Below are 26467 nucleotides of genomic sequence, written 5' to 3'. Positions count from 1 at the left end.
ATGCATTATTTCTGCAAAAGTATGAAGAAGAATTGGAGTAGGCAGAAAGCAATGGTACTCCTGTTTTGGCTACACAAAACACTAATTAGGACTATGCAAAGCAGCTCAGATTGTGCAGAGTAAGTGCAGTCGGGACTAAAATGAATCAGGAAGTGCCACCAGTTCAAGCGGCCACTGATCCACAGCCGATGCTTCCAGATCATGACCTGGCTGCAAGCTAAGTATGGGAATGACACAGAAAGTCATTCAAAACCCAAACAAATAACCCCTGTAAAAACCAGATGAAACAAGATCACAGTAACTCATTACACAATGCTCAAAGAAGCAATTGCTGGTGCCCCCCCCACCTGCAAAAGGGTAAACCACTGGAGTCTGATCCTGTCATTTAAAGAAACACTCTACCTTATGCACTGTGCATGTAATTAGCAACTCAGCACCTAAGAGTACAGAGGCAGATCATCTAAATTCAGTGTTATTCCCAGCGGACAACACCCTGGGATTAAGTTTCCATAACGTGCTAGAAAATGAGCTGATGAACCACATGACACAAGGCTTGTGGTTACTTAGTTCTGTTTGATGCCACTTACAAAATGACAGTTTATTTACTCAGTGATGAGAATTCAAACCGTACAACACTCATCACCATACAAATGCACAGTTTAAGAGACTATCAAGAACATAGTGTATCACTAAAAACAAGTATGAATTTGCCTTTTTACAAAACATCTTCATTTTTAATTACTAATGTGAACTGAAAAGCAGAGTCTGTGTGCAAGCACACTAATATCATTAGCTTTCAGGCACTAAAAACAAAAATCTCACCTCACACCAATTGTGAACATATCAAGGATATGTTTTCCTTGCAACCAGCCAACCAGCATAATAACTCCTATAAAGAAAATAATTGTCAGAATGAATATAAATCAAACACCTACTGTAGCCCCATGGGGACAAGAACTCAAATAGCCAAAACCAAGCTTATCATTGTGCTACCCATTAAAAAAAAAAAGAATGTATTATTTCTTTCTCTGTCAAAGCATGATTCCATTAGAGTGGCAAAGGTGAAGAAAGCTTCTGCTAGTGAAGTTGCCCAATCACACCAGCAGTGAGGTACTCACTTTCACACACCTTGAACCATAATACAAGGCACATGGGAATTTAAAAGGGAACATTTAGAGGACAATAAGTCAGTCAGTATGTTTGCAAGCAAATACAAATAACATCCTTATGATGAAAGCTGTCACATCAGTCATCTTCAGGTAATAGTGGCTCGAACTCAGTGACCAATAAAATGAACCAAAATATTTAAAGAAAGAGTTCAAGCCTTCCTTTTTCCCAAGCCTACATGGTAGTTTGTTACATAATAATTTGTAATTCTTTCACATAAATCCTCTTACCTATTATACCAAAGGAATACAAGGAAAGCTGCTTGCCCAAGAGATCCATGCTCTTCTGCAGAGGTGTCTTTGGAGCCTTGATGAACAGTAAACACGTTAACAAGCATGGGTTAAAAAACATGAACTGTATTACATATTACTTTAGATATCCAAATTTCAAGAGGCTGACAGTGAATAAAATGCAGTTACACCTATTGTTGCCATACATTTACTTTATGAAAACAGACTTCTCTCTTCCATTTCGTGCAGAATTCAAGAAGATTCAAGAACACTTCAATGAAATGAGATATTTATTAGCAATATTCTTTGGGAGCTTTGTGATGTCTATGGCAAGTCTAATACAAGAGGTCTTATCAAAGATTTTATTGGGTTTTTTTCCCATTTAGAATTACATTTGTTACAATGCGAGCTAAAACCATTGAACAGATGATCATATTTTCCTCAGATGTGTATAAAAGCAGATTCCACTTTGGTGGCTGGGTAGCAGTATTCCCCTTGAAAGGTGTAGTAAGGCACTGCAGCTAACATGGGGTCAGTGATGCGCTCCTGGCTCCCTTACTTGCTGTTTTGGTCGGATTTCAGAAATACATCCAGGGAGAAAGGGCTGCCTATACTATGCCTGATCACATACTGACACCTAGAAACACACTGTCCCCTTAACCCTACATTGGGTCAGGCAGCCAGAGAAGCAGTCAGAAGGCCCAAGATACCCAACGCACTCAAGACTGAATTCCCATGTAAATCAGTATACTGCAAGAGAGAAAAATCACTGTGGGAGTTTGACAGACAAGAGTCAAAGGGAGCTGATTAAAGGGTAAGGTGGAGATCATGAAGTAGCAGCAGATACACGCATAACCCCAAAGCACACTGCTTAGCAAAAGAAAACACGGTCCTACAGATCCCTCATACGGATCTCTTTTGCACAAATGCAGTTCCACTTTAAGGGCAAACAAAAAATACTCCAAGAAAAAACAACTCCAAAACCACTTCCATAAATTGCAATGAAATTTGTTTCATTAAACAGGTTCAGCATGTTATTTACACAGTTAATATTCTTCAGGTCAGCTTCAGATACTCTGTTGCACACAATTCAATTACTGCTTTCATGTTCAAGAGCTAAGATTTGTTTCACTAGAGGAAAGAAAAATATTAAAAGCAATGTAATTGAGTCTAACTGAGTTCCTATGGAATAAATCCAAAGTCTTAATGAATTTAATATACAGTTACAAAATAGACATCTTTGCTTCTAAATATTCACTCTTACCTCTTCTGCTTGCATCATTTTGAAAACCTCCCCAAATTCAGAGTTTTCTCCTGTTCCAATAACTATCCCCTAAAATAAACACAGAATTAAAGCAAATTCAAATCTGAAGCTTAGCATTAGTGGCTGCTCTTCATAGTTTTGACTTGAATAGTAGGCAAATGCCATTTAGCCCAGTATGACTCTGTTAGCTTTGTTCATAAAATTCTTGGCACAAGTAGGGAATATTTTTCCTAAAATATTGTTCCTTGCCTAAAGAGGCAAGAGGAACATCTTGCCTCTCTGAAACTAATTGCTATGTTCTGAACTGCTGAAGTATTTGGTAACTGCCAGTAACAAAACTCAAATAGGGTAACACTTATCTAAATAACCTAGCTACAACTGTATTTTCAGTTACAGATTTTCAGACATGTGAATGTAGTTCTGAAAGCAAAATACCACAGCAAAATCCTGGACAGAAGAGTTTCAGCTGCTCCCTACAAATCCGAGCTATCCTACCTTACTACATCACTTCTCTTCTTAAACCAGTGTCTGAAAAAGCACCAAGGAGAAAAGCTCTGCAGAGTATCACAGCAGTGTTCCATATTTCCAATAAAAAATTCTCTTTCCATACCATTTCCATTGTTTCAGGAAACTCAAAATACATGGAGTCCTAAGAACAGCCTTCAAATAGGGAAGAATATTTTCTGTGTTTCAACTATCAATAATGATTTTACCTTTGCTTTTCCACATCTGACCAATGTTCCCATGAAAGCAATATTGCTCCTAGAAGTAAGGTCTCCATTGGTTGCTGCTGGCTGAGGAGCTGTAGATTTGGAGCAAGGAGCCGTCTCACCTGTGAGACTGGATTCATCAATAGAAAGGTCCACAGCCTTTGAAAACAAGAGAGTTAAAAAGCATGACAACCTTTAAATTAATTGGAAAAGTTAACAAAAGTTTCCCATTTTTTAACATGAAAAATATATCCAGTTTATTCGTATGGTAAGAAGCCACATCAATGGCAACCATATTTTAAGGATCAACAAAAGCAACAAGCACTCCTACAGAATCTTGCAGCAATGCAACAAGCTCTCACTTTCATGAGTCAAAGTTTAGTCATGATTTTATGTTCACAACTGTTTTTCTGTGAAATACTCCAAAGGTTTCAACTGTGATGCATTCTGTCAAACAAAATAATTAACTGGGAATGCAAGTGCACACACATATATTATCCTCTCAACTCTTCCTCCTCCTACCATGGTCCATTAAGAACCATATTTCATAGAATCACAGGATATTTTGGGTTGGAAGGGGCCTTAAAGCTCATCTAGCTCCAACCCCATCTAGTGGGACACCTGCCACTAAACCAGGTTGCTCCAAGCCCCTGTGTCCAACCTGCCCTTGAACACTGCCAGGGATGGGGCAGCCGCAGCTTCTCTGGGAAACCACCCTCACAGCAGAGGGTTTCTTCCCTGTATCTAATCCAAATTTACCCTCTGGCGGTTCAAAGCCATGAACCCATGTCCTGTCGCTACTTGGTCTTACGAAAAACCCCTCTCTAGGTTTCTTGTAGGCCCCCAGTTAGGCACTGGAGCTGCTCTAAGGTCTCCTTGGAGCCTTCTCTTCTCCAGGCTGAAGAAGCCCAACTCTTTCAGCTCCTCTTCATAGAAGAGCTGCTCCAAGCCCTTGGAGCATCTCCATCACCTCCTCTAGACTCACCCCAACAGGTCCACATCCCTCCTGTGCTAGGAGCCCCCGAGCTGAACAAAGTACTCCAGGTGGGGTCTCAAGAGAGCAGTGGGGCAGGATCACCTCCTTTGACCTGCTGGTCACACTCCTTTTGATGCAGCCCAGTACACGGTTGGTTTCTGGGCCACAAGAACACACTGCTGGCTCATGTTGAGCTGCTAATCAATTAATACCCCCAAGTCCTTCTCCTCAGGGCTGCTCTGAATGCATTCTTTACCCATCCTGTAGTTGTGCTTGGGATTGCCCTGAGCCAGGTACAGGGCCCCGCACTTGGCCTTGTGGGAGTTCATGAACAGTGGTTTTTGGTCACAAATTCTCTAAAGGAAAAAATCCTATTCAGGCAACAGTTACACAGACTGGAGGACAAGAAACTGTCTTTTTTTGGTCTTATTTCTGTAGGCTTTTGGTAGCATGTGGGTGGTTACAAGAAGCAAAAGCTAAAAATTAATTATTCTGTATTAATCAACTGGCAGATGAAGAAAATAAAATGTGTGTTCTATAAATACAATTCAAACCAAAAAATAACGCCTCCAAATATAAAATGAAATGTCTTTCTCCAGCTGACATCAATTCATACATTGTAATATATTGCCTTTAATGGGTCTTGAAAAAAGCCAAAGCCTGAATCATAGAACTCTGCTCACAAGTAGTAAAATGATTTTGCATTATTAAAAATGTAAAGCCACTGGTGTTAACCATATCATTAACTTTCAAGATAGCCTTCTCAAGAAAAACAGCGTTAAGGATGCACAGTAAAACTCAAATGCCAAAACTCTTTGAGAGGATCTCACAAGGAGTAAGCAAGAATCAGCTACATTATGGTCTGTACCACCACACTATTGCAGATCACTCCTAGGTTCGAGCTGAGGGGTTTTAGTGTTTTGTATTTTAAGTGGCATGACAACACTGATGCACTCATTCTAGCTGGACATCGAAATGAACACAGGCTGCTACAGCAAAACCAACTTAGTCAACGTTAAAAGAGGACAGTACCATTACTAAGCTGTTTTCTGAACAGCCAAATCCCTCTAATTCTGGCTAGTCTCCCAAACAGCCACCAGTGCAGTACCCCCTTTTAAAATATGGGTGCTGTATCAATAAAGCAAAAGGAACAATTGTCAAAAATTGCAATGAGCCTTTCCAGCAAAGCCATAAGGAATTATTATCTCTATAAAGTTTAATAGCAACTTTTATTCATGATGTATCTCTCAGACTCCAAGCTGAACCAGGCTGAAGATGCCACTTTGCAACTCTTCCAATTTAGCCAGGAGCTCCAAAACACGTATCAACACTATCAAAAGGAACTGTCTTTAAAATCTACACTGTTACGGGTATGGTAGTTCTTGATGTAGTATTTTGGCTTTAGAGAAGATTACTATAAAACCTCATGGACCACTTATTAACATACAGACAACTTAGTCCAGGAAAGGTCACCAAACGGGTTTTTGGAACAAGATTGCCCCCTCGAGATTACACCAGTGAAGAATCTTCTTTTCACATATGTGAAAGACTGCAGGAGCTAAATGGTACCCAGTTAACATTTCTGAAGTTTCCTGGGACGGCGTCAATCAGCCTATGTGGAGGAGATCTAGTTCTTTCTTCAAAAAGAACATCTTCTTCTTTCTTTTTAAGCCCACCACCCCCCAGCAATGCCCAGTAGAGACAAGATGAAAATAAGAACACATGCTTTTATTTTCAAATGATCTGCAAGAATAGTTGAGAATAAAATGGCACAAATTTGCATCTTGTGTAGGGCTACAGACATCTGAGAAATCTACCGTTTCTACTTTCATTTGTAAGAGGTCCAAGCATGCTATCATAGCATGAAATAAGCTTTTGAGCAAGAAAGTAGATGCTGCTGCAATAGCAGTTCCATATCAGTTCAGAAACAATACAACTGCTGAGGGAAGAAGAAAGTCTTTGCAGTCACAGAAAATCAACTCTCTCAAGCAGTAACTACACTACAGGGGCTGATAACTGATGATCCAGACAAGTTTCTGAGGTGTGCCTCAAATTTGTCTCAGAAACTAGCTCATTCAGGCTCTACCTATAAAAATGAACACTGATTAACCCAGTATCAACCGTAGATATATGGCTCATCATATCCAGAAATTACTTTAACATGATAGCCCAGATACTGGGTAACTCGAGAATGCCCAATCTAACATAAAAGTAACATGACATTATCAAACCAAAATAAGCAAGATGAATATATATATACACACTTCATTTTTAGAGAACCTACAAGTACTACTACATTGCTATTGCTTCAACTCAAGCACTTCCACCAGTGCTAATGTTAGGAATCAAACAGTAAACTAGAAGTTGGAACAACACACACAAACTAGAAGTTGGAACAACACACACTTACGAAGTAGTATCAGAGAGAAAAGATTACACTGGCACTATTTCAATTTTCTTTTTTTTCTTATTATTCCAGAGATATTGTTACTATTATTATCAGAGAACACCCAAACAATACCCTAAACATTGATATAAATAAAGACCCAAACACACCTGCAACCAGCTGCCAAAATATCTTATCATTCAGACTGAAACCAACCATTTTACAGGTTTAGCATGTTGTAAAAAGGACTCAACCAACAGTTCTAAGACTCATTACTACATCAAATTGGAACATTCTTTCCCTCTCATGTTTTACAACAAGAAACTCCACATCTATTGTAAGGAATGCACAGTTACACTTGGGAAGTAATCCTTCCAAAATTTCTATCAAAACAGTTATGAATTCCAACCAATAACACTTACTGCACTTCAGTATTCAGGGGCTGTCTTCTCTTCCTCCTTGTCCCACAAGAAGAAAAGTTATTAAATATTAAAACAATAGTAGGCATATACCTCAAATAATCGTAGATCAGCCGGGACTCTGTCTCCAACTGACAGGCAGACTGTGTCACCTGGGACTAAATCTCTTGCAAGCGTGTGTTCTACCCGACCTTCTCGTACACTGGAGGTAAAAACACAAAGAGCAATAAGAATGTTTCCCCCCCATTTTGCCTGAGAAAAGCATTCACACTGTTGACTACACACTGCAGTGTTACTAGTTTAATGAAGTATTGTTTCTAATTTGCTGCTTGTTTCTTAGACGTTGCACATTACTGACATCATTTGAAAGGTTCGGAGAAGAAACGATGTGGAGTAATTTTTTTACACTCACAAAACAATCTTTAAAATGAGCAAAAGCAAGCATGTTTTCTGTCAGCATAAAAACCTGATATAAAGGCAGTAAGTTCAGTAAAGTCTTTTTCATGCACTCATTTCACATTAAACTTTATATGACTTAATTTAGGAGAAAAGATGTGCGATTACATACCAGTGGCATTCTGGAGGCACAAGTTTACTAAGCTCTTCAAGAGATTTTTCTGATCTGTACTCCTGCAGAGACATTGAAAAAAATCAGATGGTATTTTTAAAACAGGCAAAAGTTAAGCCACAATGAAATACATCCACATCCACTGAAATTTACCTTACTAGTAGAGTTGTGTTAAAGTAATATTCCAACCTAAAGCATAAGAGATGCTCCTCAACAGTCCTGTATTAGGTACTTACAGCAAGTACAGTCCAAACAGTGAAAAATATTACAGATTTACCTAGAGGCATTTCTTCTGACAGAATAGCAGAGGTCCTTTGCATTCTCCTTCAATATATTCAGGTCTTTGTAACACTTGTAGTAATGGTTCTGAACTCATGATTAAATTCTACAGTTTAACGAGTCAATGCCAAAAATACTGTGTTCGTGCTGTTTTATAAGAGAGCTAAGGTAACACAACTCATCTCTAAATCAATAAACAGATTACAGGATTAAGGTAACAAAGATATGAAACAAAGCAATTCTGGTTTAGGCACACACTGAGTAAAACTATTTACAGAATGAAATCAACTTTTTATGGCTTAGAAAATTAAAGACTATTTTTTTCTTAAATTTCTATACAAAAGTGAAGCCACAGCTACATTTTCAAAACCTACGTTACATGAAGTTAAATACTTAAGCACTTCTGCACTGCTTATTCCGAGTGTTTCTTTACAAGTACTTTTTTATGGCTGAATATAATATCAATATAGATGCATAAATGTCAATGCAGTTAAAACAGGACAAATAAGGCACTTTAAAAAAAGGCACAAGACCTAGATGAAAGCACAGAGCATTTTACTCAACCATCCATAGTACAATGCATCAAGGCAGCTACTTCAGTCTGATAAATAGAAGAGTTTACATAAAAGCAATAATCTTATTTGGTCAACAGATGTCTTACCTGAACAAAGGCAACTGTAACAACAATGAGTATTGCCTGCAAGAAAACAAAAGCAGGTGAGATAAAACAATCCCAAATGGCCATGAAAGTAAATGACCCCATTTGCTTTTGCTCAGCCTTAGTTGTTACTACATATGTTAACAAATATGTATAACTACAGAATAGTAATAATAATAACCATGTAATATAATAACTACATACTACATTAAGAATCTCATTTGGAAACAGACCTTCTGATTATCAAAATCACTCCATATCCTTGTTACAAAAGCAAACCCGTTTTGCTCTGGTGATGTTCAAGACTCAACAACCTGATTTTACTAGAAATAGTAACTAGATAGCAATTTTGAAGAAAGACTTCCTCTGCTTCATGTTTCTAAACAGTGAGTAACATACAGCAGTGGAGAGAGAACCATGACACGAACAGAGAAACTGGTCTGAATGAAGAGTGACGGGTGTTTTCTGTGAACAAAACAAAGCTAGGAATAACATGTTAAGTGCTACAGAAAATTCCAGATGTGGTTCCATTCAAATAAGCAGATGACAGAAAGACTAAGAATGAACTGAAGATTAGGAGTCATAAAATATCCCAGCAAGGAGACCAAGCGAGGAACGAGACTCAAACTCTGCCCAAGATTCCCAAGGGAGACAGGACACCAAGTACCCTCCAAACAGCCAAGATACCAGAGATCTCAAACAAAACTTACAAAACCATAACATAACTTCCATTAATTAAGCCTTCAAAATGCACACAGCAGCTGCTAAAACATCAGATATTACCATTTTGCAAGAAAAAAAGCTTGAAGAACTCTTCACCAAATTGAGGACAAATCCAGTAAATCTGTCTTGTGATGCTAATGTTAGCCTCACTAACTGAAGAGTAGAAAATCAGTATATGTATTCCATCTTTCCATGGAGCATTTCCATCACGGCTACATGTTTCTTTTGGAGGCAATGCATGCTATCTGACACAGCTTTGCACTCCCAGCCTCACATCAGTCTCTCGGCTTGCATCTATGCGCAACGGCTTGCCTCAAGAAGCCAATATCCTCCAAATGGAAAAAGGTATGGTTTGGGGTTTTTCCCCTTAATCTTCATCAGTTCCCAGTCCGGATCAAAAAGTTTTCCTACAACTCTTGAGCACAACATATAGCATAGAAAAACTGCACTATCATCTGAAAATGAAGTGGAAATAAACGTTCCCTAGGTGATGTAGTGGGCATTACTAAGAATAAGACTAAATAGTAGGTCAGTAAGAAGTTAAACAAAAAGCACAACTGACAAACTCAACCCCACTTTTCCTTCATGTTTTAAGACACCTCTACCAATGTTCATGAGGCTGTTAAAGATTCCTTCTCAGGTTGTGGCACAGAATGAAGGAATTATTGTTCTCTTACTCTAACTGCCCTGTTCTTTTTTCATTGCCATGCTCAAGAGGGTTAGGAAAATAGACTTAAGGGCACTAAACAAGGAAAAAACATGAAATAATTCAGCTTTCAGTCACAACAATTAAACACCTTTCATAATACTGTAATTGGACCTTAGCGCAACTTAGGAACACAAACCATTCCAAGCTAACACTGTAAGTGAACACATGCAATTCTGAATTTGAATAAAGAAGCCACATAGTTTATCTTCCAAAGAAAATTATTCTAAAAGATGAGAGGGGTTAGGGGCCAACCTCCAGTTATCTATAGTTAGCTAGATAAGAATTCAACATAGAGAGTGTGGAGGTCAGCCAAGACAAAAAATAGCTAGAACCTGCCTCTGGCCATAGAGAAATCCCAGCTTTCAGTTATCACCTATCACCCCAAAATGGTCAAAGGAATTGTAACTTTCTTCTCTGTGACATCTGCAATGACAAATGTTTTGCAGTACTGTATTTGGTGTGCTGGTTTAGCGCCCTGTTTAACTGCAAACTTCTACCAAAAAGTAGAAATCATTCTACCTTCTATCTTCAGGTTACTTCTTCAAGTTTCAAAAGATTCCATCTTTAAAGTAAGTTCACAGAAGGATTATGCTGGTTTCAGTTTGAAATTAAAGCACGATTTGAAGACACACAGATGACACCAAAAACCTGTTCCTCTGAACAAATGACTAAAGATAGGCATTTCAACCAATGAGAGACTAAATATGCAAAATGCAGCCAGATAATTACTGATGTATTTTAATACACACTACTGCTACCAGTCAAGAAAAAAAAAATAATCTAGTCGCAAACAGATTTAATGACAGCATACAAATCAAATCCATTAATTATAATCAGGCGATCCCATCCCACACCGGCATTCATGGGATGTTCGAAGTGTGGTCATGCATTCTGAAGTGCTCCCAGAGAAGATGAAATTTTAGTTCCTTACCACAGTGATACTGACAGCATCATCAAACTGATGCATTACAACACTGATGACTGCAGATGCCAGGAGAAGCATAATAAGGGGATTTTTAAACTGCAATGAAACAGAACAACGATTCAGCAAGACTACTGACAGAAATGCCATTTTATCTACTTCTCAAAGCAGATCTGATCGATCTCTAAAGCATCCTATTCTAGAATTATTTCTAACCTAACAGTGCAAAGAAAATCTGATTCTGTACAGTTCAGATGTTTGAGAGGCCTGTTTTAAATAAAGACTTTGAATAGTCAGTATGTGATCTATAACAGGAAAAAAGGTTTCTTACATTTCTTGATTCACATTTTTAAGACAAAGAAAATTGTCTCCCATATTTGTTTATACTGCATTTTAAAATACAAAAAGCCTGAAATACATTATAAATGTCTGATGTAACAAGCTGATCCTGTTTCCCAGCAACCGATCACTATCAAGGCAGCAATATACTTCATAACTTTCAGTACATGATTTCTTGTTTTAGAAGACGCAAGTTTTCCTTTCAGATCCTATGCTTTCTTCAGACTAATACTGAAGGATCTTGCTTCTACATGGCAGCTGTTTGCTAACATGGTCTAAAAACCAAAAAAAAAAGTTACAAAACATTTCTATAATTACAGAACACTCTAAAAGCACAGGATAAGCACATTCAAAGCAAATATGTGCTTAAATCCTACCTACAACAGACTTCGATACATGCTTTAGAAGTGTTCTGATGCATCTGACTGATTTGCGACTGCACATAGGAAAATACAGCATTAATGCCGAAGGACAGCTAGTATGCAATGATGTTCCCACTGTTGTCATCAGCAGGGAGCTGAATATCCTTTTAGTCTCTGCCAAGTAAAACAGTTTCTCTACAATTAACCATCTATTCTCTACAATTAACCATCTATTAGTTCAGGGTCTCCTCTAGAACTTAACTGCACTGCTGCTCAGATCTAGATGCAGGAAACATTGTCTGAACTGTTTGACATTAAAGATTCATTAGAAGAACCTTCTGCGTGGAAATTTGCTGTAAATACTTCGTGTAGCATTGTAATTACCTTGTGTAGGCTGGGAGGAAGGAGTAACGCTTCCACACAATTCTGAAAAGCTTTGTGTGCCCACACGAGTGCATGTGTACGTGTGTGTGTGTACACATGTGTGAATGATAAATCACATTGATAAAAAGACAATTCACACTTGCCTTTTGCCAGTTCTGCTTAACACAAGAATCAAGTCTGGCCCCACCTCAGTTCAAAGGCAGCAGGTTTGGGTTCTAAGATTTCCTCTGTCTAGCAAGTTACTCATACTTCATATTCCTTTTAACTATTTACCAACAGTCATAGGCATTTGCGTCTGACCTTAGTGCGATTCATGCTCAAGTCTTTGCCTACAGGGAACTTTATTCTGCTTATACAAGCCGCAGGCTAGTTCTGAATGTTACCCTTTGGCTAGTTATGAACATACATTATAGAACAGATCATATGATTAAAGCACTGGCATACACCTAAATAAAAAGCTTTTTAAATTGGTAAATTAGTCTACAAGCTCCTATTATGCTAGTTTCCCTACTTTTATCAGAATATGCTCATGCACGTGAAACCTAAGTAAATCAAAATGAAAAGCAAAACTACTGACACATATTAAAGCCAAAAAAAGCAGAAAGGACAAAAAAATCTTAACCTGGGAAATGTATTTTTTCCACAGTGGTTCATCTTCACTAATATCGAATTCATTCCACCCATGGAAGGCCCGTCTATGACAAACTTCACAGTTTTTTAGGCCATTCTGAAGGTTAGCCTATTAAAGCATGCAAAGAATAACAGTCAGCAATTACACTTATGAACAGTTATAAACTGCACTTCAAAATAAATTCCAACCCCAAACTATACAGCCTGAGACTATACAAATTTAGCAATATTAGAAATACAAGCCCGGTACTAATGTTAGTATGACAATAAAGCTAACCAGCTGCTATTCTAAAACTCAATTTGGCAGTACTTCAGCGATTCCAGTAGACATTCAAAGAAGAACTACAGAAGCAGATGCTGCTTCACATTTCTAAATGATTACTGGTCTTCCCTGCAGACAACTCTACAACTAGCCAAGCTGCAGCCATAATTCAGAGTCTTGAGGATTATGGCAGGAGTTAAGTTACTCAGCCAAATGACAGAAACAGTTCCAAAGTCTTGAGTTGTCAGTGACCAGTATTTATCGTGGTGCACTCCTCAAGCAGTCAAGCATACAGAAAATGAAAAAAGACCATTTATCATGAAAATTAACCCAGACTCAATGCTTCATAAATCTATCAATGGGTAGCTTTCTCAATCCTGTTTCTCCACTTAAAACGGAGGCTACCAAAATAAATTAAGGACATTAAGGATTCCTTAGAGAAACAGAAGCAACAGCAATGAAAAAGAGGCCAGAATTCTATAGGAAGATTGACTCTAGGGTTTTTATTACCAAAAAGCAATCTTCAAAGCATACAGAAACCCAAACGCTTTCAAGTTGAATCCCATCCACCTCCAGATACGTGATTCTTTGGAAAATGTCAGAGGCTAGAGCATTTTGAGTAACAATCTGAAAACCAACCTTCTTTTAGAAGTAGAAAACAGCCAGCATCAAACTGCATGACAATGCCTACACTTTCAATGACAAGATCTGTCCTTAAGAAATACCAAATACATCGTTTGGTAACATCAGCACACTCTTAAGAGATACAAAAACCACTTACTTGCAGAATGCTTGCTACTTCATCAACTGGCAATTCACTTGCTTTTTTTGAAGACAGTACAGGAATCATTGTCTCATTGTCACCATCAGGGATTTTTTGAAGATGTGCAACCTAAGAAACAAAACCAAAGTCTGAAGGGAAGGAGAGCACTAGCATTTCATTTCAAAACACTCGAGTAATGCAGTATTAAGGTCATTAAAATGTTTGGGGTTTTTTGTAAGCATTGCACTTTAAAAAGTATCCACAATTCAGCTTATTTTCACACAGTACCACCTGGAATAATAAAAGAAAACACTGGATGTGCAACTGAGAACACTGATTTCTGTAATGATGTGTGCCATGACGGCAAAATCCTAACAGTTACATATATTCATAATCCTTTAGCTCATTATCATCAATACCTGGTCAGAAAGCAATCACTTCAGGTAAATTCCATTCCCTGCCCCTACTTTTCTACTCATTAACGAGGGCAGCCTAAATAGGCCTATTTACATTTTCTAGTATACGAAGAAAGGAGAAACAACATTAAGAAGACCTCAAACAAGAGCAGAGATGCAAGTGAAGTCATAAAACTTGACTACAGTAAAAAAGCTTCAAGTCAATGCTATGAAAAGTAATGGTTTCCTATCAATGTAGGAAGCTAAAGTTTCGTGAACTGCAGAACAGCACAACAGCAACACTGAGCACACAGCTCAGCACTGCTCTGATATTTAATGTAGTGTCAAGAGTTTCCACATTCCTGCTTATTTAATAAGCTGAACTGATACTTTCTTCCCCCAATACCATGCACACATCCACCTTCTTCATTAACTGGAAGACACCTGACATGCAAACACACACTCCACAGAAATGGTTTTCCCATTACACTTGCACACAATTTTAGTTTTATGCTTTAAAAAATAATGATTGCCCTGTATAAAACTCCTCTTTGAATGCTGAGACTTAAAATATAAAGTACTTCAAGATGACAATACATTAAAAAAATTCCAGCATTTTTACACCCTAAAAAGGGTAGGACAACCTTCATTTTCCATACCACACGCTGCTTGCCATGTACTCAAACAGAATAGCTGATATTAATTCAGCTCAGTATTTGTTTTTCTATCTGCTTACCTAAATAGACTCCACAAAGGCTTCTTCCAGGGGCCCAAGGAAACAATGAACAAAGGTGAACGTGCTATGGTTGGAACTCCCATGCTTTTGCTTTCAAGAGAAAGCCTTGGGAACTCTACACTTGCCATGTAGCTCCTAGTGAAACAGTAAACCATCAAGACTTGCTCCTTCACTGTAGCTCTAAGAAATCAAGTCTAGAGACCAAGATGAGAGGCAGGGCAATATGGGGTAGTGTGTTTGAGCTCTTGAACCAGGGTATTATGCCAGACAAAAGAACTGCACCTTAGCTGCCCCACTCAGCTTTCCGTGGCCTGAAGCCAGTGGGACTGAGCAGCTGGGCTGCTGGAGCGCAGCTCATCAGGGGCCAAGCACGGGAGCTCAGATACGCTCTGCCACACTTTCACTCCAGTTCCCGTATTCTGTTATGCAAAAAAGATTTGTTTTGTTCTTTACCATCCTTTCCACGATGCATTTATGCAATTAAAAGAATTGGATAGTCTGTGATCAAATTTTTAAAGTACTACAAAATACGTGACTTAACTACACTCCATCGCTGGTTAGGTATTTATTGAAATCATAAGCATATACACTGCAGTAAGTCTTCTTTATAAAGGATGGTGAATATGCATTATTGTACAATATGTACATTTACAAAACAAGTTTCTTCCAAATGCTTTCCCATGTTTCAAATTATACAAGAAACTGAGGCAAAAAATATTTCAGACATGGCTCTACAAATAACAGATTCCTTCTCACCATTTTATGTATATTGATATTTTCACATATCTATTTATGTATATATGTGCATGTGTGTTTAAAAGAACCATCAGTTTCAACATCAGAAGAAAAACCAAATCCTGTCATGCAGACAGCTAGCCCTTGATTAAGCGTACCACCACTTTTACCAGCACCCATGAAGCACGTGATGCTCACAAGACTGAATCCCTAGCAAGAAACAGTTTCATTCAAATTCACCTCTCTGCAATTAACACATCTAGTGACAGCTGCTGGTAAGCCTACGCATACAAATCTATACTAAATCAAATCAATTCTCAGGAAACTGCCATTAGAAATTATGACTTTTCACACTTTAAATGATTATACTTTTATGTGGATATATATATATATTAACCTTCTGTTTCAGTTTTCTCAGACCACATTTTTCTAAGCCAAACATTCACCCAGGATTTTGCCACGATCTCCCCGCTTTGCTGAAACGCCCTACACAATGACTAGCTTCTATTCTTTCCTTTAATGTTTCCCATTCCAAGTACTAGCTTTTGATTTTTATTGCAAATAGATACCACATTCTTGCTATTAGCCACCAAACACCAGTTTAGGGCTGAAAACCATTAAGCCTAAGTGCTATTTCAAAACAAACCCAGAAACATATGCCTTTGACCAAGATGACTCCACATTCTCAACAAACATGCTTGAGCAACCCAGTCATCCCAGTAAGGGCATGCAGAGCTGAACTGACAGCCATTAAATTTTAGTGCTGAGAAAACCCTTTTTTTCCTACACCAACTGACACGGCTGCTAAACACAAATAACAATTCAAGAAAGGTATCTAACTGATCGTTTCTCTAATATTATCAATTGGGGCTTCAGAAAGTCTAATAAGCTTTTTAAGGGCATTTTCATAAGGTAAATATCCTCAAACAGAAATGTTAAAAGTACTCTCAGAGATCATCAGCCTTTTCCAAATAAATCTCCATTAGCACAGAATTGTGCTACAAAGCTGATTTTGCCAATCTTTTTTGTGACAGGACTCAAAAATCCATTGATTTTTAGTATGCTTCCTTCACGTTACCTCCCACTTTTATGAAGAACACTGTGTACTGTATGCAATGAAAAGAAAAATAATCTGCAGAGAAAATCTGGTTACAGGATTAGAATAGGTAAAAACTCAAAGATCTTTTCATAGGCAGCTCCCTTCTCTAGAGTGGAATTATATACTGAGACAATTCTGGATGGATCCTAATCTAACTTCTCAAAAGCCTCTAGAATCTCTGTAGCTTACACTATTCTTGTAGTTAGCGAATAACAGTTTCAAACACCTATCACTTTGCCACAGTTACATTTAATTGCTTAGCCAATGAGATCCAGATCACTTTTCATCACTACCTTCCAAAATATTAAGTGGGCTGTGCCAAGCAATTTAGGAGGAAAAAAAGAAACGCTTGCTACATGCTGGAACACAATAACTATATTCAAGCAGATAATTCTGCCTTTTCTTTGTGCATTATTTCCACAAATCAAGAGGAAGATTACTTCTCTGATATCGCCAGCAAGTGCTCTACAGTCCTTTAGACTGCATACTGGAGATGTGGGCTTCTACAGCATCTTTTAGTGTACCCAAAAAAGCTATCCCCAAAACCACAGTGTTCTGTATTAAATGAGTCAACCCAATAGTAAGCTGTCTTGGATGCCTTCCCACCCTATGGTGCAATTAATTTTCAAGCATCTACCAGCTGATACCTTAAAACACTTCAGTACTTTGTTGCAGGCCAAGTTTTTATACGGATAATTGGGGTAAGAAATGATACTGGTCTATGCAGCTATAACGGACGGGCAGAGAAGCATCACCACAGAAGCTTCTGAAGCTGTGACTACAGCTTCCCATTCCTCACTTGGAGCTAATCCTACCAAGGAACAAAGAAGCAGGATGTTAAGCAACAAAAATAGCTGCATCAGGAAGGCCTTTTCTCGGTCCACTTCCAATGTACACACCACCATTTCTAGGCCAAGAAATATGCATCAATCACACGACTATGGAACTGTGACCAAAGTGTGTTTATCAAAGTTAATACAAATTTGCCTGGAAGGCTTACACGACCAGAAATTCAGAGTTCCCTTCTGTTCTCTCTGAAGAAGAATCCAGTTAACTACTTCCCAGTAATGTGTACTGCCTCTACTTCCTCCTACACTACCAGAGTTTGCTTATCCTCTTTTTATCATTATCAATACCAAGTGTCAGCAACTTACCTCTACCATCTGGTTTCTCAGCTTACCAGTAGAGTCCATTATCCATCAGCAGGGCTCATGAACATTGCAGTACTTTCACAATTATTCTTAAGGGGAAATTTTAGCTCTGCTTGCTCAGAGAATGCAAATGGCAGGAACTACATTCACTGAGAGCAGTCTAAAAGTTTTGACCACCCTCGTAGTAAAACCTGTTTTCAGACAAAGCCTGTGACCAAAACCACGTTAGCTGATTAGCTACTATCAAGTCCTGTAGACATTACATGCAGTTTACTCAACTGATCTACAAGTGCAAAATACAAAGATGATGTAGAAGCAAAACTACAAAGAACAGTAAAAAAATCCCAATGAAATTGCAGTTGAGGAACTAAGAAATGCTGATTCTTTCTTCGAGAAGTTCCTTCAGAAACCTGAGACAGGAACACATCTGGATTTAAGGACTCTGCTCTCAGAAAGAATTGCTTACCCCACCATACAAGAAGTCTCCCTGGCTAACTACAGGTTAGTACAGCTAGTTCTCAGGAAACACTGTGGCACAACTGATCCGTAAATAGATGACTGGAAGCACTGACTCAGCCTGCTTTCCAGTATTTGCCTTTTAGCCATACCTATCACTGTCGTCTGAACCTTCCCATCCATCTGAACTGATCAAGTCAACCTGAACCTATGCATTACTCCCCTTATACTGAACCCCTTTCCAGCCAACTCCAGTACTACCAAATACCTTTCAACTTGTTTGTAGTGATCTACCTGTAAGAACACTACTGTATGAGCAATTAATGACCCATATCCAGGTATATGCCTCTATAGCATGGATACCATGTGATCACTACTGAATCATGCTGTGTGTAATCAATACTAAAATTAATGAATGCACACATAATTAATGCATAATCAATAAATGTGAATTTTTAATCTTAAGTGTATGTATAGTACATTGTCTTTTCCCCTTGGAAATATTACATGCACCTGCTCAGGAACTGCAGCTTTATTAATGAGATAGGATATTAAAACTTGCTGTCCCTTGGACAACATTCCAGACCCAGCTGCTATCAGTGACTGATGAAAATGTACTGTGAGCAAACCCCATAAGAGTACTAGTGAACTCAGAGCAGACAAGATCTACAGTAAGCCGTGCCCTGACCAGAGATCCATCTAAAGCTGTATCATCTGTGGGTTCCCAGCATCAGAAAGGACATACGATTTTATACCTTGCCATCACCTCTTCTGAGTTATGAATACTGATTGGCCTGGCAAGTGTTTGTGCCTTTCTCATTGGGATCCCAAAAGAATCAGCACCTCCTCACCCACCATAAGAATTAGATTACGTTTTCTGTCTACCATCCCCACACTTTAAAAAACAAATCCTCTTCAGCAACAGAACAAAAAGGTGTTTCACTGAATACAAAACAGACTGAAACTTACAAGCTTCTCATTTCCCGAGATGCTCTGCATGATCAAATCATATGTAATACATACAGAAAGGTTTAGAAAGCTCAGATCTTACTAAACATGTTCTGCTCTAGCTCTGTACAGTTCAGAGCCAGGATGGCACGTGTGGAGGGGGTAACAGCAGACAGATAACTACTGTAGACATTTGTGCCCACAGTAACATAAAATACCAAGTGTTTACCTTTTCTGCACTGTCTGGCATCCTGAAAACACACAGGGCTAGAGATCAACTAGATGTCAGTGGACAGAGGTCTGAGCCTCTGCGTGTATGCACATGGACTTTGGAAACAGCTCCTGACAGGCAAAGACTTGGCTGTGAAAGGTATATTTAAGTAAAAGACTCCACCCAGAATTAAAGTAACCCTCTTTTTCAGTATGAAGCATCAGTGCGAAGCCTTCCCCTACTCATTAGGACATTGTGGCTAGAGGTTTTGGAGATGCAGATCTTCAACCATCCTACTATCTTCAGACTCTCCATTGAAATAGGTCATTGCTCAGCACCATGCCTGTGATTCCAGAGTCACTTTCTAACAACGTCCTCAAAAACATCTATTTCACTAGCTCTTTCTGCCATCTTTGTCTCCCCCATTTGTCTAGAAGTCAGCATGTTCCCAGACCCTTGTCCCAGCCACAGAACAACGACCAAGGGATCACAAGACCCAGCAAAAAGCCAAGCCAAAGAAAAAAGTACTGAGCATGCTCAACAGTTAGAATACGTCCTAGACTAACTTCACATTCAGGAGCAAACCCTAGATGCACATAAGGATTCCAGAAGCAGAGACAGAGAAGAGCATACAATGAGACCTCAGACCATTCTAGACCCAGCAACGCCCAATGTGGTTGTGACCATCACGCAACTTCCTCATGGAATTTCTCCAGGTTTTAACAGGAATTAAATCCCCAGAGAAATTCATCAGTTACGTTAACTGAAGAAGCAGGTGAGAGTAGGTGAACGTGGTAGATAGAGATTTAATAAAACAAATAAAAATCAATGCAATGAGTTTACAAACTATAAATGGAGTCAAGCTAGAAAGTTACTTTCATTAAGTAAATTCTATTTTTTAACATCTTATGCTTGGTTTACGACCAAATTTAGCTATACTTCAAAGATGTGGATAAAATTGGAAGTTACATACAGGAAGTCTTCATCTATACAGACCACACTGACAGAGTTGTGCGTACCTCACATGATTGTATCACAAAGACCAATTACTTCCTGTATTCTCAACTAGCAAATTCTCTAATGAGCCTCAAACCCCTGTAAATTTAGACATGGAAAATACTCATACTGTGACTGACCAATAAGCCCCTATACCAGAAGGCCCAGAAGAGATGGGCAAGGGTGATGCTCCCATGAAGCTCAGAGCATAATGTACGGTGTGACTAACTACAGCTATTGCAAAGAGGCTAACTTCACCTCAGCCCAAGGAGGACTGGAGGGTGTCCTTCAGATACACACATTTGATATTAAACCATTACACCCTCCATACGTGGATTATCTAAAAGAACCTGGTCAGAGAGCATTGTACTCTGAAAAACAACCTTATGGAAAATAATGCTGCTTTCTTAGAGCAACAAGTGCCAAACACTCACTCAACACACCCATGAGCAATTTGCAGCAAGAATATTTTCCCTGCAGCTGCACAGAGCTGCCCCTTTCCACCCCCAGAAGGTTGAAGTCTGCAGACTAATGAGGCACTTGTTTTCTACCAAGCACTATTTGCTCAGGGTAAGAGATATTTTCTGAAGGCTTTGAGCTCACTGTCTACTACCTTCATTTGAATGGACTCCTTTGGTAAAGCGTGATGATTTTTCACGTCTGGGGGAATGGTTGCAGCAGCCCCTGTATTTTACTATTCAAAGAGATTTGTTCCTATTCAATGGTATTTTTCAAGTTTTACCAGAAGTCCCCACATCAAAGGAAGTGCACACAGAAAAGTTCTGTCTCTAAAAAAAGCCAGAAGGAAATAGAAATACCAATTTGCATTAATGAGTTCTACTTGCAGAGTAATTTCTATCCTGGAAGGTCACATAATTTCAGCACCTTGCTATTGTGCGTTATCTTGTCAGACTTTACAGAAAAAGGGTGAGATTCAATCTGGCACAGACACAACCCATTAACCAAAGAAACAGAAATACCCACTTTATGAGAACAACCTGCTAAGCTGCCCCAAAAGCCTGAAAAAAACCTGCCTTGTATTCCAGTGCAATTTCACCAGTGCTTAGGACTTCCACTATGACCAACAACCAGCCACTGGGTAGAGGTGTACTCCTTGGTATACAACACCTCTGTGTTTCTGACCAACTAAGAAGCTGAAATCTGAACAGTGGCAACAACCATCTTAAATTCCAAGGTTTGCCCAAACTTAAAAGTTGTAAAATATCAACTATCCCCAACTCTATCTAGTTCACGCAGCATAATAAAGGCTAAGATGCTCCCTTTAACATCCATCTTATTAACTCCACAGTAGTCTATAAAACTTGAGAACTATTTTAAATGCTTCTAAGAAAACATTTCTCTGAGAAACACATTCCATAGCCCCAAATACCTCCACAACCTCCACAAACTTTTAGGATGTTCCACTATGTCATCTTTAAAAAGAACTAGAAGGGAAAATAGAACATAGTGTTCAATTGAGGGTACCAGCACAACAGTAAAGCTGGGCAATTTTCTGCAATCACTGTATATACCATATGGTTATCTTGCAAGCCATGTGAATGACAACTGCCTGCTCTCTAGCTAGAAAATATATACACAAACAATGATACTTTAGTGTGACTGCAGTACTGTAGATCATAAGAACCACCCAACACCACTTCATTTTCCTTTAGCCCATTTATATAGTATACAGTTGAAACAAGAATGCCAAACATTCAAACTTTGTATTCAATCACTACAAAAGATTTACCATTTAGAGCATTTCTGTATACTTTGGAGGATGTACTACGATCAGCCTAAAGCCTGGTTGCCAAAAGGTGAGCATCAGGGTTACCAAGAATGCACTGCAAACACATCAAACCAATCCGTATTTGCTTGGCCAGAACATTCAGCTTTGATTCTTCCTGTTCAAAAAATCTCCTGGAACAGTGGAAATGTCTGCTTGAACATTTCTCACATTTGTCATTACCTATTCATCAGGAAAACAAAATGAGCAGAATCCTAAGCACAGACTAAAATGATCCAATCAATGCTAGTGCCCTGATGAAAGCACAGAGTATGTATAATAGCACTGGGTCAGTTGAGAAACTCCTCATCCATGAAAGAGAGCACTGATGGCCACCTCTCACTTGACTTCAAATAGCACACAGCTCTGCTTAAATCCCAATTCACATGAAGCCTTTAAGAAGTTGAAGGCCAAAAGAACTTTGCTTCTATGTGTCAGTCATTTATCTTGCTGGAGAGTCGCTAGAAGAGAACATTGAAGCTTTTGGCTCCTCTCCAATAGTCTGCTTCTCTCCTGTAACATTCTGAAGTGCTGAGCTTCTCAAAATTAAGGATGGCACTTGAACAGCAATCACTAATAAAGAATTTTAGCACCTTCTGCTGCACTACTTATGAAGCTGTAACATGCGCAGACTTAGTTGACGTATAATTGTATTAAGAAAACATATCAATATGTATTTGTTTAAAATAACGAATGAAACTCCAAGACCCAATAATTGATGATATCCTCGTAGCAAAGCAGTTATTTCATAATGTGACAAAATAAATTTCCAATTAAAATAAAAATAGCTCAAACTTACAGTTTACAACAGTTCTCGGGACCAAGCTAGTGTCACTGCCAATTTAAATGCAAACATAACACACCGCATAATTACTCTACTTCTGGTAGTAAGCTTTCTTATCATTAGTACCAAGAAAGCAGCAAGACTGTATTCACCAAGGGGTTCTTTTTGGTGAATTATGTATGCAGAAAGAAGCACTGCAAAAATTTTGCACTTAAAGTATTTGTAAGCGAATTCTCTAGACTGCATCTGCTAACCCACTACCCATTTTATCCCTTCCAGTTGTTGAGAGTAAAATGGTTACAAAACAAACAGCTAGAAACAGATGCCTGTCCCAAATTCATACCGCACTGTATTTCATTTTCCTTCTCTGCTCTGCACTATCTATTACTTCTAGCTTCTATAAACCACACTGCAATTGCCAGCTTTATCACCTGTTGTCAATTAAATATCACCTGATCTCCTTCACCAACTCAAAAGCAGGTCTCAATCAAAATCTACTTATTAATTTTACTCTTGCAAAATTCCACTGTGGCAGTACATGGGTGAATTTACATTGAACTGAAACTATGATTACATAAAGAACTGAGTCAAGTTAATGGCCTGCTTATGCTAAAAGGAGATCTTGCTCCTTTGTCCTTCACTGCTTTCAACATCAACTGGATGCTTCACGAGCCCATTCAACTACCTAATTCAACAGAAAGCCGTCCAACAGGGGGCAAGGGGAAAGAAGGGCTGGGCTAACTTGCCTGGCAGCCAACACCTACAGCAGGAACACAGCTAAGAGCTGGAACTTCTTGCAGCAGTAATGAGACCATTTCATTCAGTCCTATAGAAGAGCATCCCAAGATCACCACATACTTGCCACTGTCCACCAAAAAAAAGCAAGCAAAAATATTTTCTGGGGAAGAAAAGGGGAAAGCGAAGTCTTGAACCATCTAATGGTCCATCAACCAGGCAAACAGATTAAAAGATGACACTGGCCAATTAGAAAATAAATCTATGCTTCTAATGCAAGAGAAGTGCTATGTTAACTTAGTGGTTATTTAAGTTATCAAAGCACTGCTAAAAGACAGGAAGGTATCTACTAGAGCTGGTCTTTACTGAAGACCCTCCACTTAAAGTTTCTCACCTTATCCTCCAAGTTAAACAGAAGAGATGCAGATGCGACCTTTTTGCATAAGTGAAAGGTATTGGGTTCTAATTAATTTTCTGCAAGCCACAGATAGGTAAGAAACAGTACTCAAGGAGTATCAAAATTCTTGTTTCACCTATTAGTTTATTAAGAAATCCTCTACCTGTAAAAGGTACATAAACTGCTGTGATAACACCAAGTCAGTCCACTTTGGATTTCCTAACTTTTTTCCATCACACATTTCATTCTGATTGCTTTGGATATTACTTTCATGAACAATTGATGATGCCATTCTGGAACACTTTAAATTGCTTTCAAGTCACTGCTGCCGCAGGCATCCCTTCCCCCTCTGTTGTCTCCTGCATGTACCCACACTCACCCCTTTGTCAGTATTTACAGCTGGCTAATCCATGATGAGCCAGCCCAGGGTGCTAAACTCACTGTTCCCAGACAAGAAAATCTATTCACTGATCTTCAATCTGTTAAATTTAGGAACTAAGCCCATTTTCACCATTTAAGAAAAACACCCATGAAATTCATTAGGAAAACTCAATTGCTCTTCAAGCACATGACAAACAAAAACTACTCATTTGTCACCTCAGGATTATGTGAAGTATTAAAGCCTCTTTTTCATAGAAAAAGGAAATCTTGACTTATAAATCACTACTCACCCAGTTGTCAAAATTATCTTGAAATCACTACTGACAGACTAGAGGCTGAAGTTAAGTTGTCTTTGAAGATTAGCTGAAATGAACTAGGACTCAAAACAATGAAGGCTAAGGATGGTTTCAGAATCATCATGTCATGTTTTTATTACTTAAAGTAAGTCTGGGCTGAGTTTCTGTACCAACCTGCTACATATTTGGAAGATCTCTTTTGGTTTATGGGTGGGAAAATGTTACTCTGACCTCTTCTATTAAACACTTAATGATCTGAAAACAAATGCTATAGAAGGCCTTGGTAACAAATAGTACTCCTATTTAACAAGTTGTATTTGTAACCATAGTCTGCCCTCAGAGCAGAGAAGCTCAAAGTTGATGTAACCTAGACCGTATTCTTTATTTTTCTACAAAAAGGCAGCCTTCTACAAGACAATCCTCGTTAGAACAAAGAGCCTGTCATGACCCAAAAGATCACCTGAAAAAAGGAAGAAAACAACCTCAGACTACAATTACAGAAGATTTGTTAAAATGGCCCAAGGGCATTAGCGGAGAGATCCAAAAACTACAGAGCCCAGTTTGCACTCACAGTTATGGTTTGTCTATACAAGTCCTCTTAACTTCCTACAGATCAAGAGAAAGCTCTGCTTGTGGAAAGAAGTCACAAATTGGATATAAGAAGGAAATTCTTTCCTGTTAGGGTGCTGAGGCACTGGAATGGGTTGCCCAGGGAGGTGTGAATGCTCCATCCCTGGCGGTGTTCAAGACGAGGCTGGATGAGGCCTTGGGTGATATGATTTACCATAAGGTGTCCCTGCCCACAGCAGGGGGTTGGAACTAGATGATCTTAAGGTCCTTTCCAACCCTAACTATTCTATGATTCTATGATTCTATTCTATGATTCTAAATTTCTACCTTTCCAAACAGAAACACAAACATTGTTCCTCTAAGTCATAGCTTTACTGAGGTCAGCAGAAGTCTTCCTATGATGAGAAATTTTCTCTTCCCCATTACCATAAGATACATGATTTTTTTGCGGAAGTTTAAACATCTCAACACAAGAGACAGGAACCACAAAGTCTTGGGACAAACGATTCATTAGCTTAGAGTAAACATACAATATTCCTTACGAATACTGACTCAACACAGGGAAACATCAGTTTTCCAAACATCACTTCCCAATCTTGAATATTCATCTAAATAAGGGGTTGGGGGAGGAGAAAACAACTGCCACCTCTTGCTCAACACCCAAACCAAAGAGCTTTTTCAAACACAAACTTGCAAAACAAAGCAAAAAAGTTTAAAGATATTCTAACTGCAATCTGTACTCTACAAGATGACACAGATTCTTCACCCGTCTCTTGACGAAGATACATTCATCCTCTCAAGAGTGATGGAAAGTTCTAATATGAAAGCTGGTAGTGTCTGGCTGTCTCCGAATGTCAAAAGGCTAAAAGAAAACCCCAAATTGCTCAGAAATACCAAGAACACCAAAACAGACAGACTGTTGTAAATATATGTGCCTGTCTGGAGACTGAATTATGAGATAGGGGGGTGGGGGAGTGGAAAGAGTGGAGAAGTAATACAAATGGTAAGAGAATTAAGTCTTTTTAATGATACTGAAGTTT

General features: G+C 38.7%; 1 protein-coding gene across 5 annotated transcripts in view; it reads right to left on the bottom strand.

The window, feature by feature from the left end:
* The window catches only part of ATP2C1 (ATPase secretory pathway Ca2+ transporting 1), a 64059-nt gene that overhangs the window by 19474 nt on the left and 18118 nt on the right, over positions 1-26467 (bottom strand). For 3 of the 5 annotated variants that reach the window (XM_057431255.1, XM_057431256.1, XM_057431258.1), the window contains 10 exons: positions 13770-13880; positions 12719-12835; positions 11021-11110; positions 8661-8696; positions 7721-7782; positions 7246-7354; positions 3375-3530; positions 2662-2730; positions 1398-1473; positions 823-889 (listed from right to left, as the gene is read on the bottom strand). In XM_057431255.1, coding sequence (XP_057287238.1) covers positions 823-889; positions 1398-1473; positions 2662-2730; positions 3375-3530; positions 7246-7354; positions 7721-7782; positions 8661-8696; positions 11021-11110; positions 12719-12835; positions 13770-13838 — 851 coding nt within the window. In that variant the 5' untranslated portion in view covers positions 13839-13880. Of the gene's footprint in view, positions 1-822; positions 890-1397; positions 1474-2661; positions 2731-3374; positions 3531-7245; positions 7355-7720; positions 7783-8660; positions 8697-11020; positions 11111-12718; positions 12836-13769; positions 13881-14882; positions 15018-26467 lie in introns of all 5 variants that reach the window. The other 2 variants (XM_057431257.1, XM_057431259.1) reach the window with 2 other exon arrangements.

The sequence above is a fragment of the Pezoporus wallicus genome, unplaced genomic scaffold, assembly GCF_028554395.1.
Source record: "Pezoporus wallicus isolate ANWC-B61680 ecotype Strahan unplaced genomic scaffold, APGP_CSIRO_Pwel_v1 scaffold_11491, whole genome shotgun sequence".
Taxonomy (NCBI): domain Eukaryota; kingdom Metazoa; phylum Chordata; class Aves; order Psittaciformes; family Psittacidae; genus Pezoporus; species Pezoporus wallicus.
This window is presented reverse-complemented; position numbering and strand designations above follow the sequence as displayed.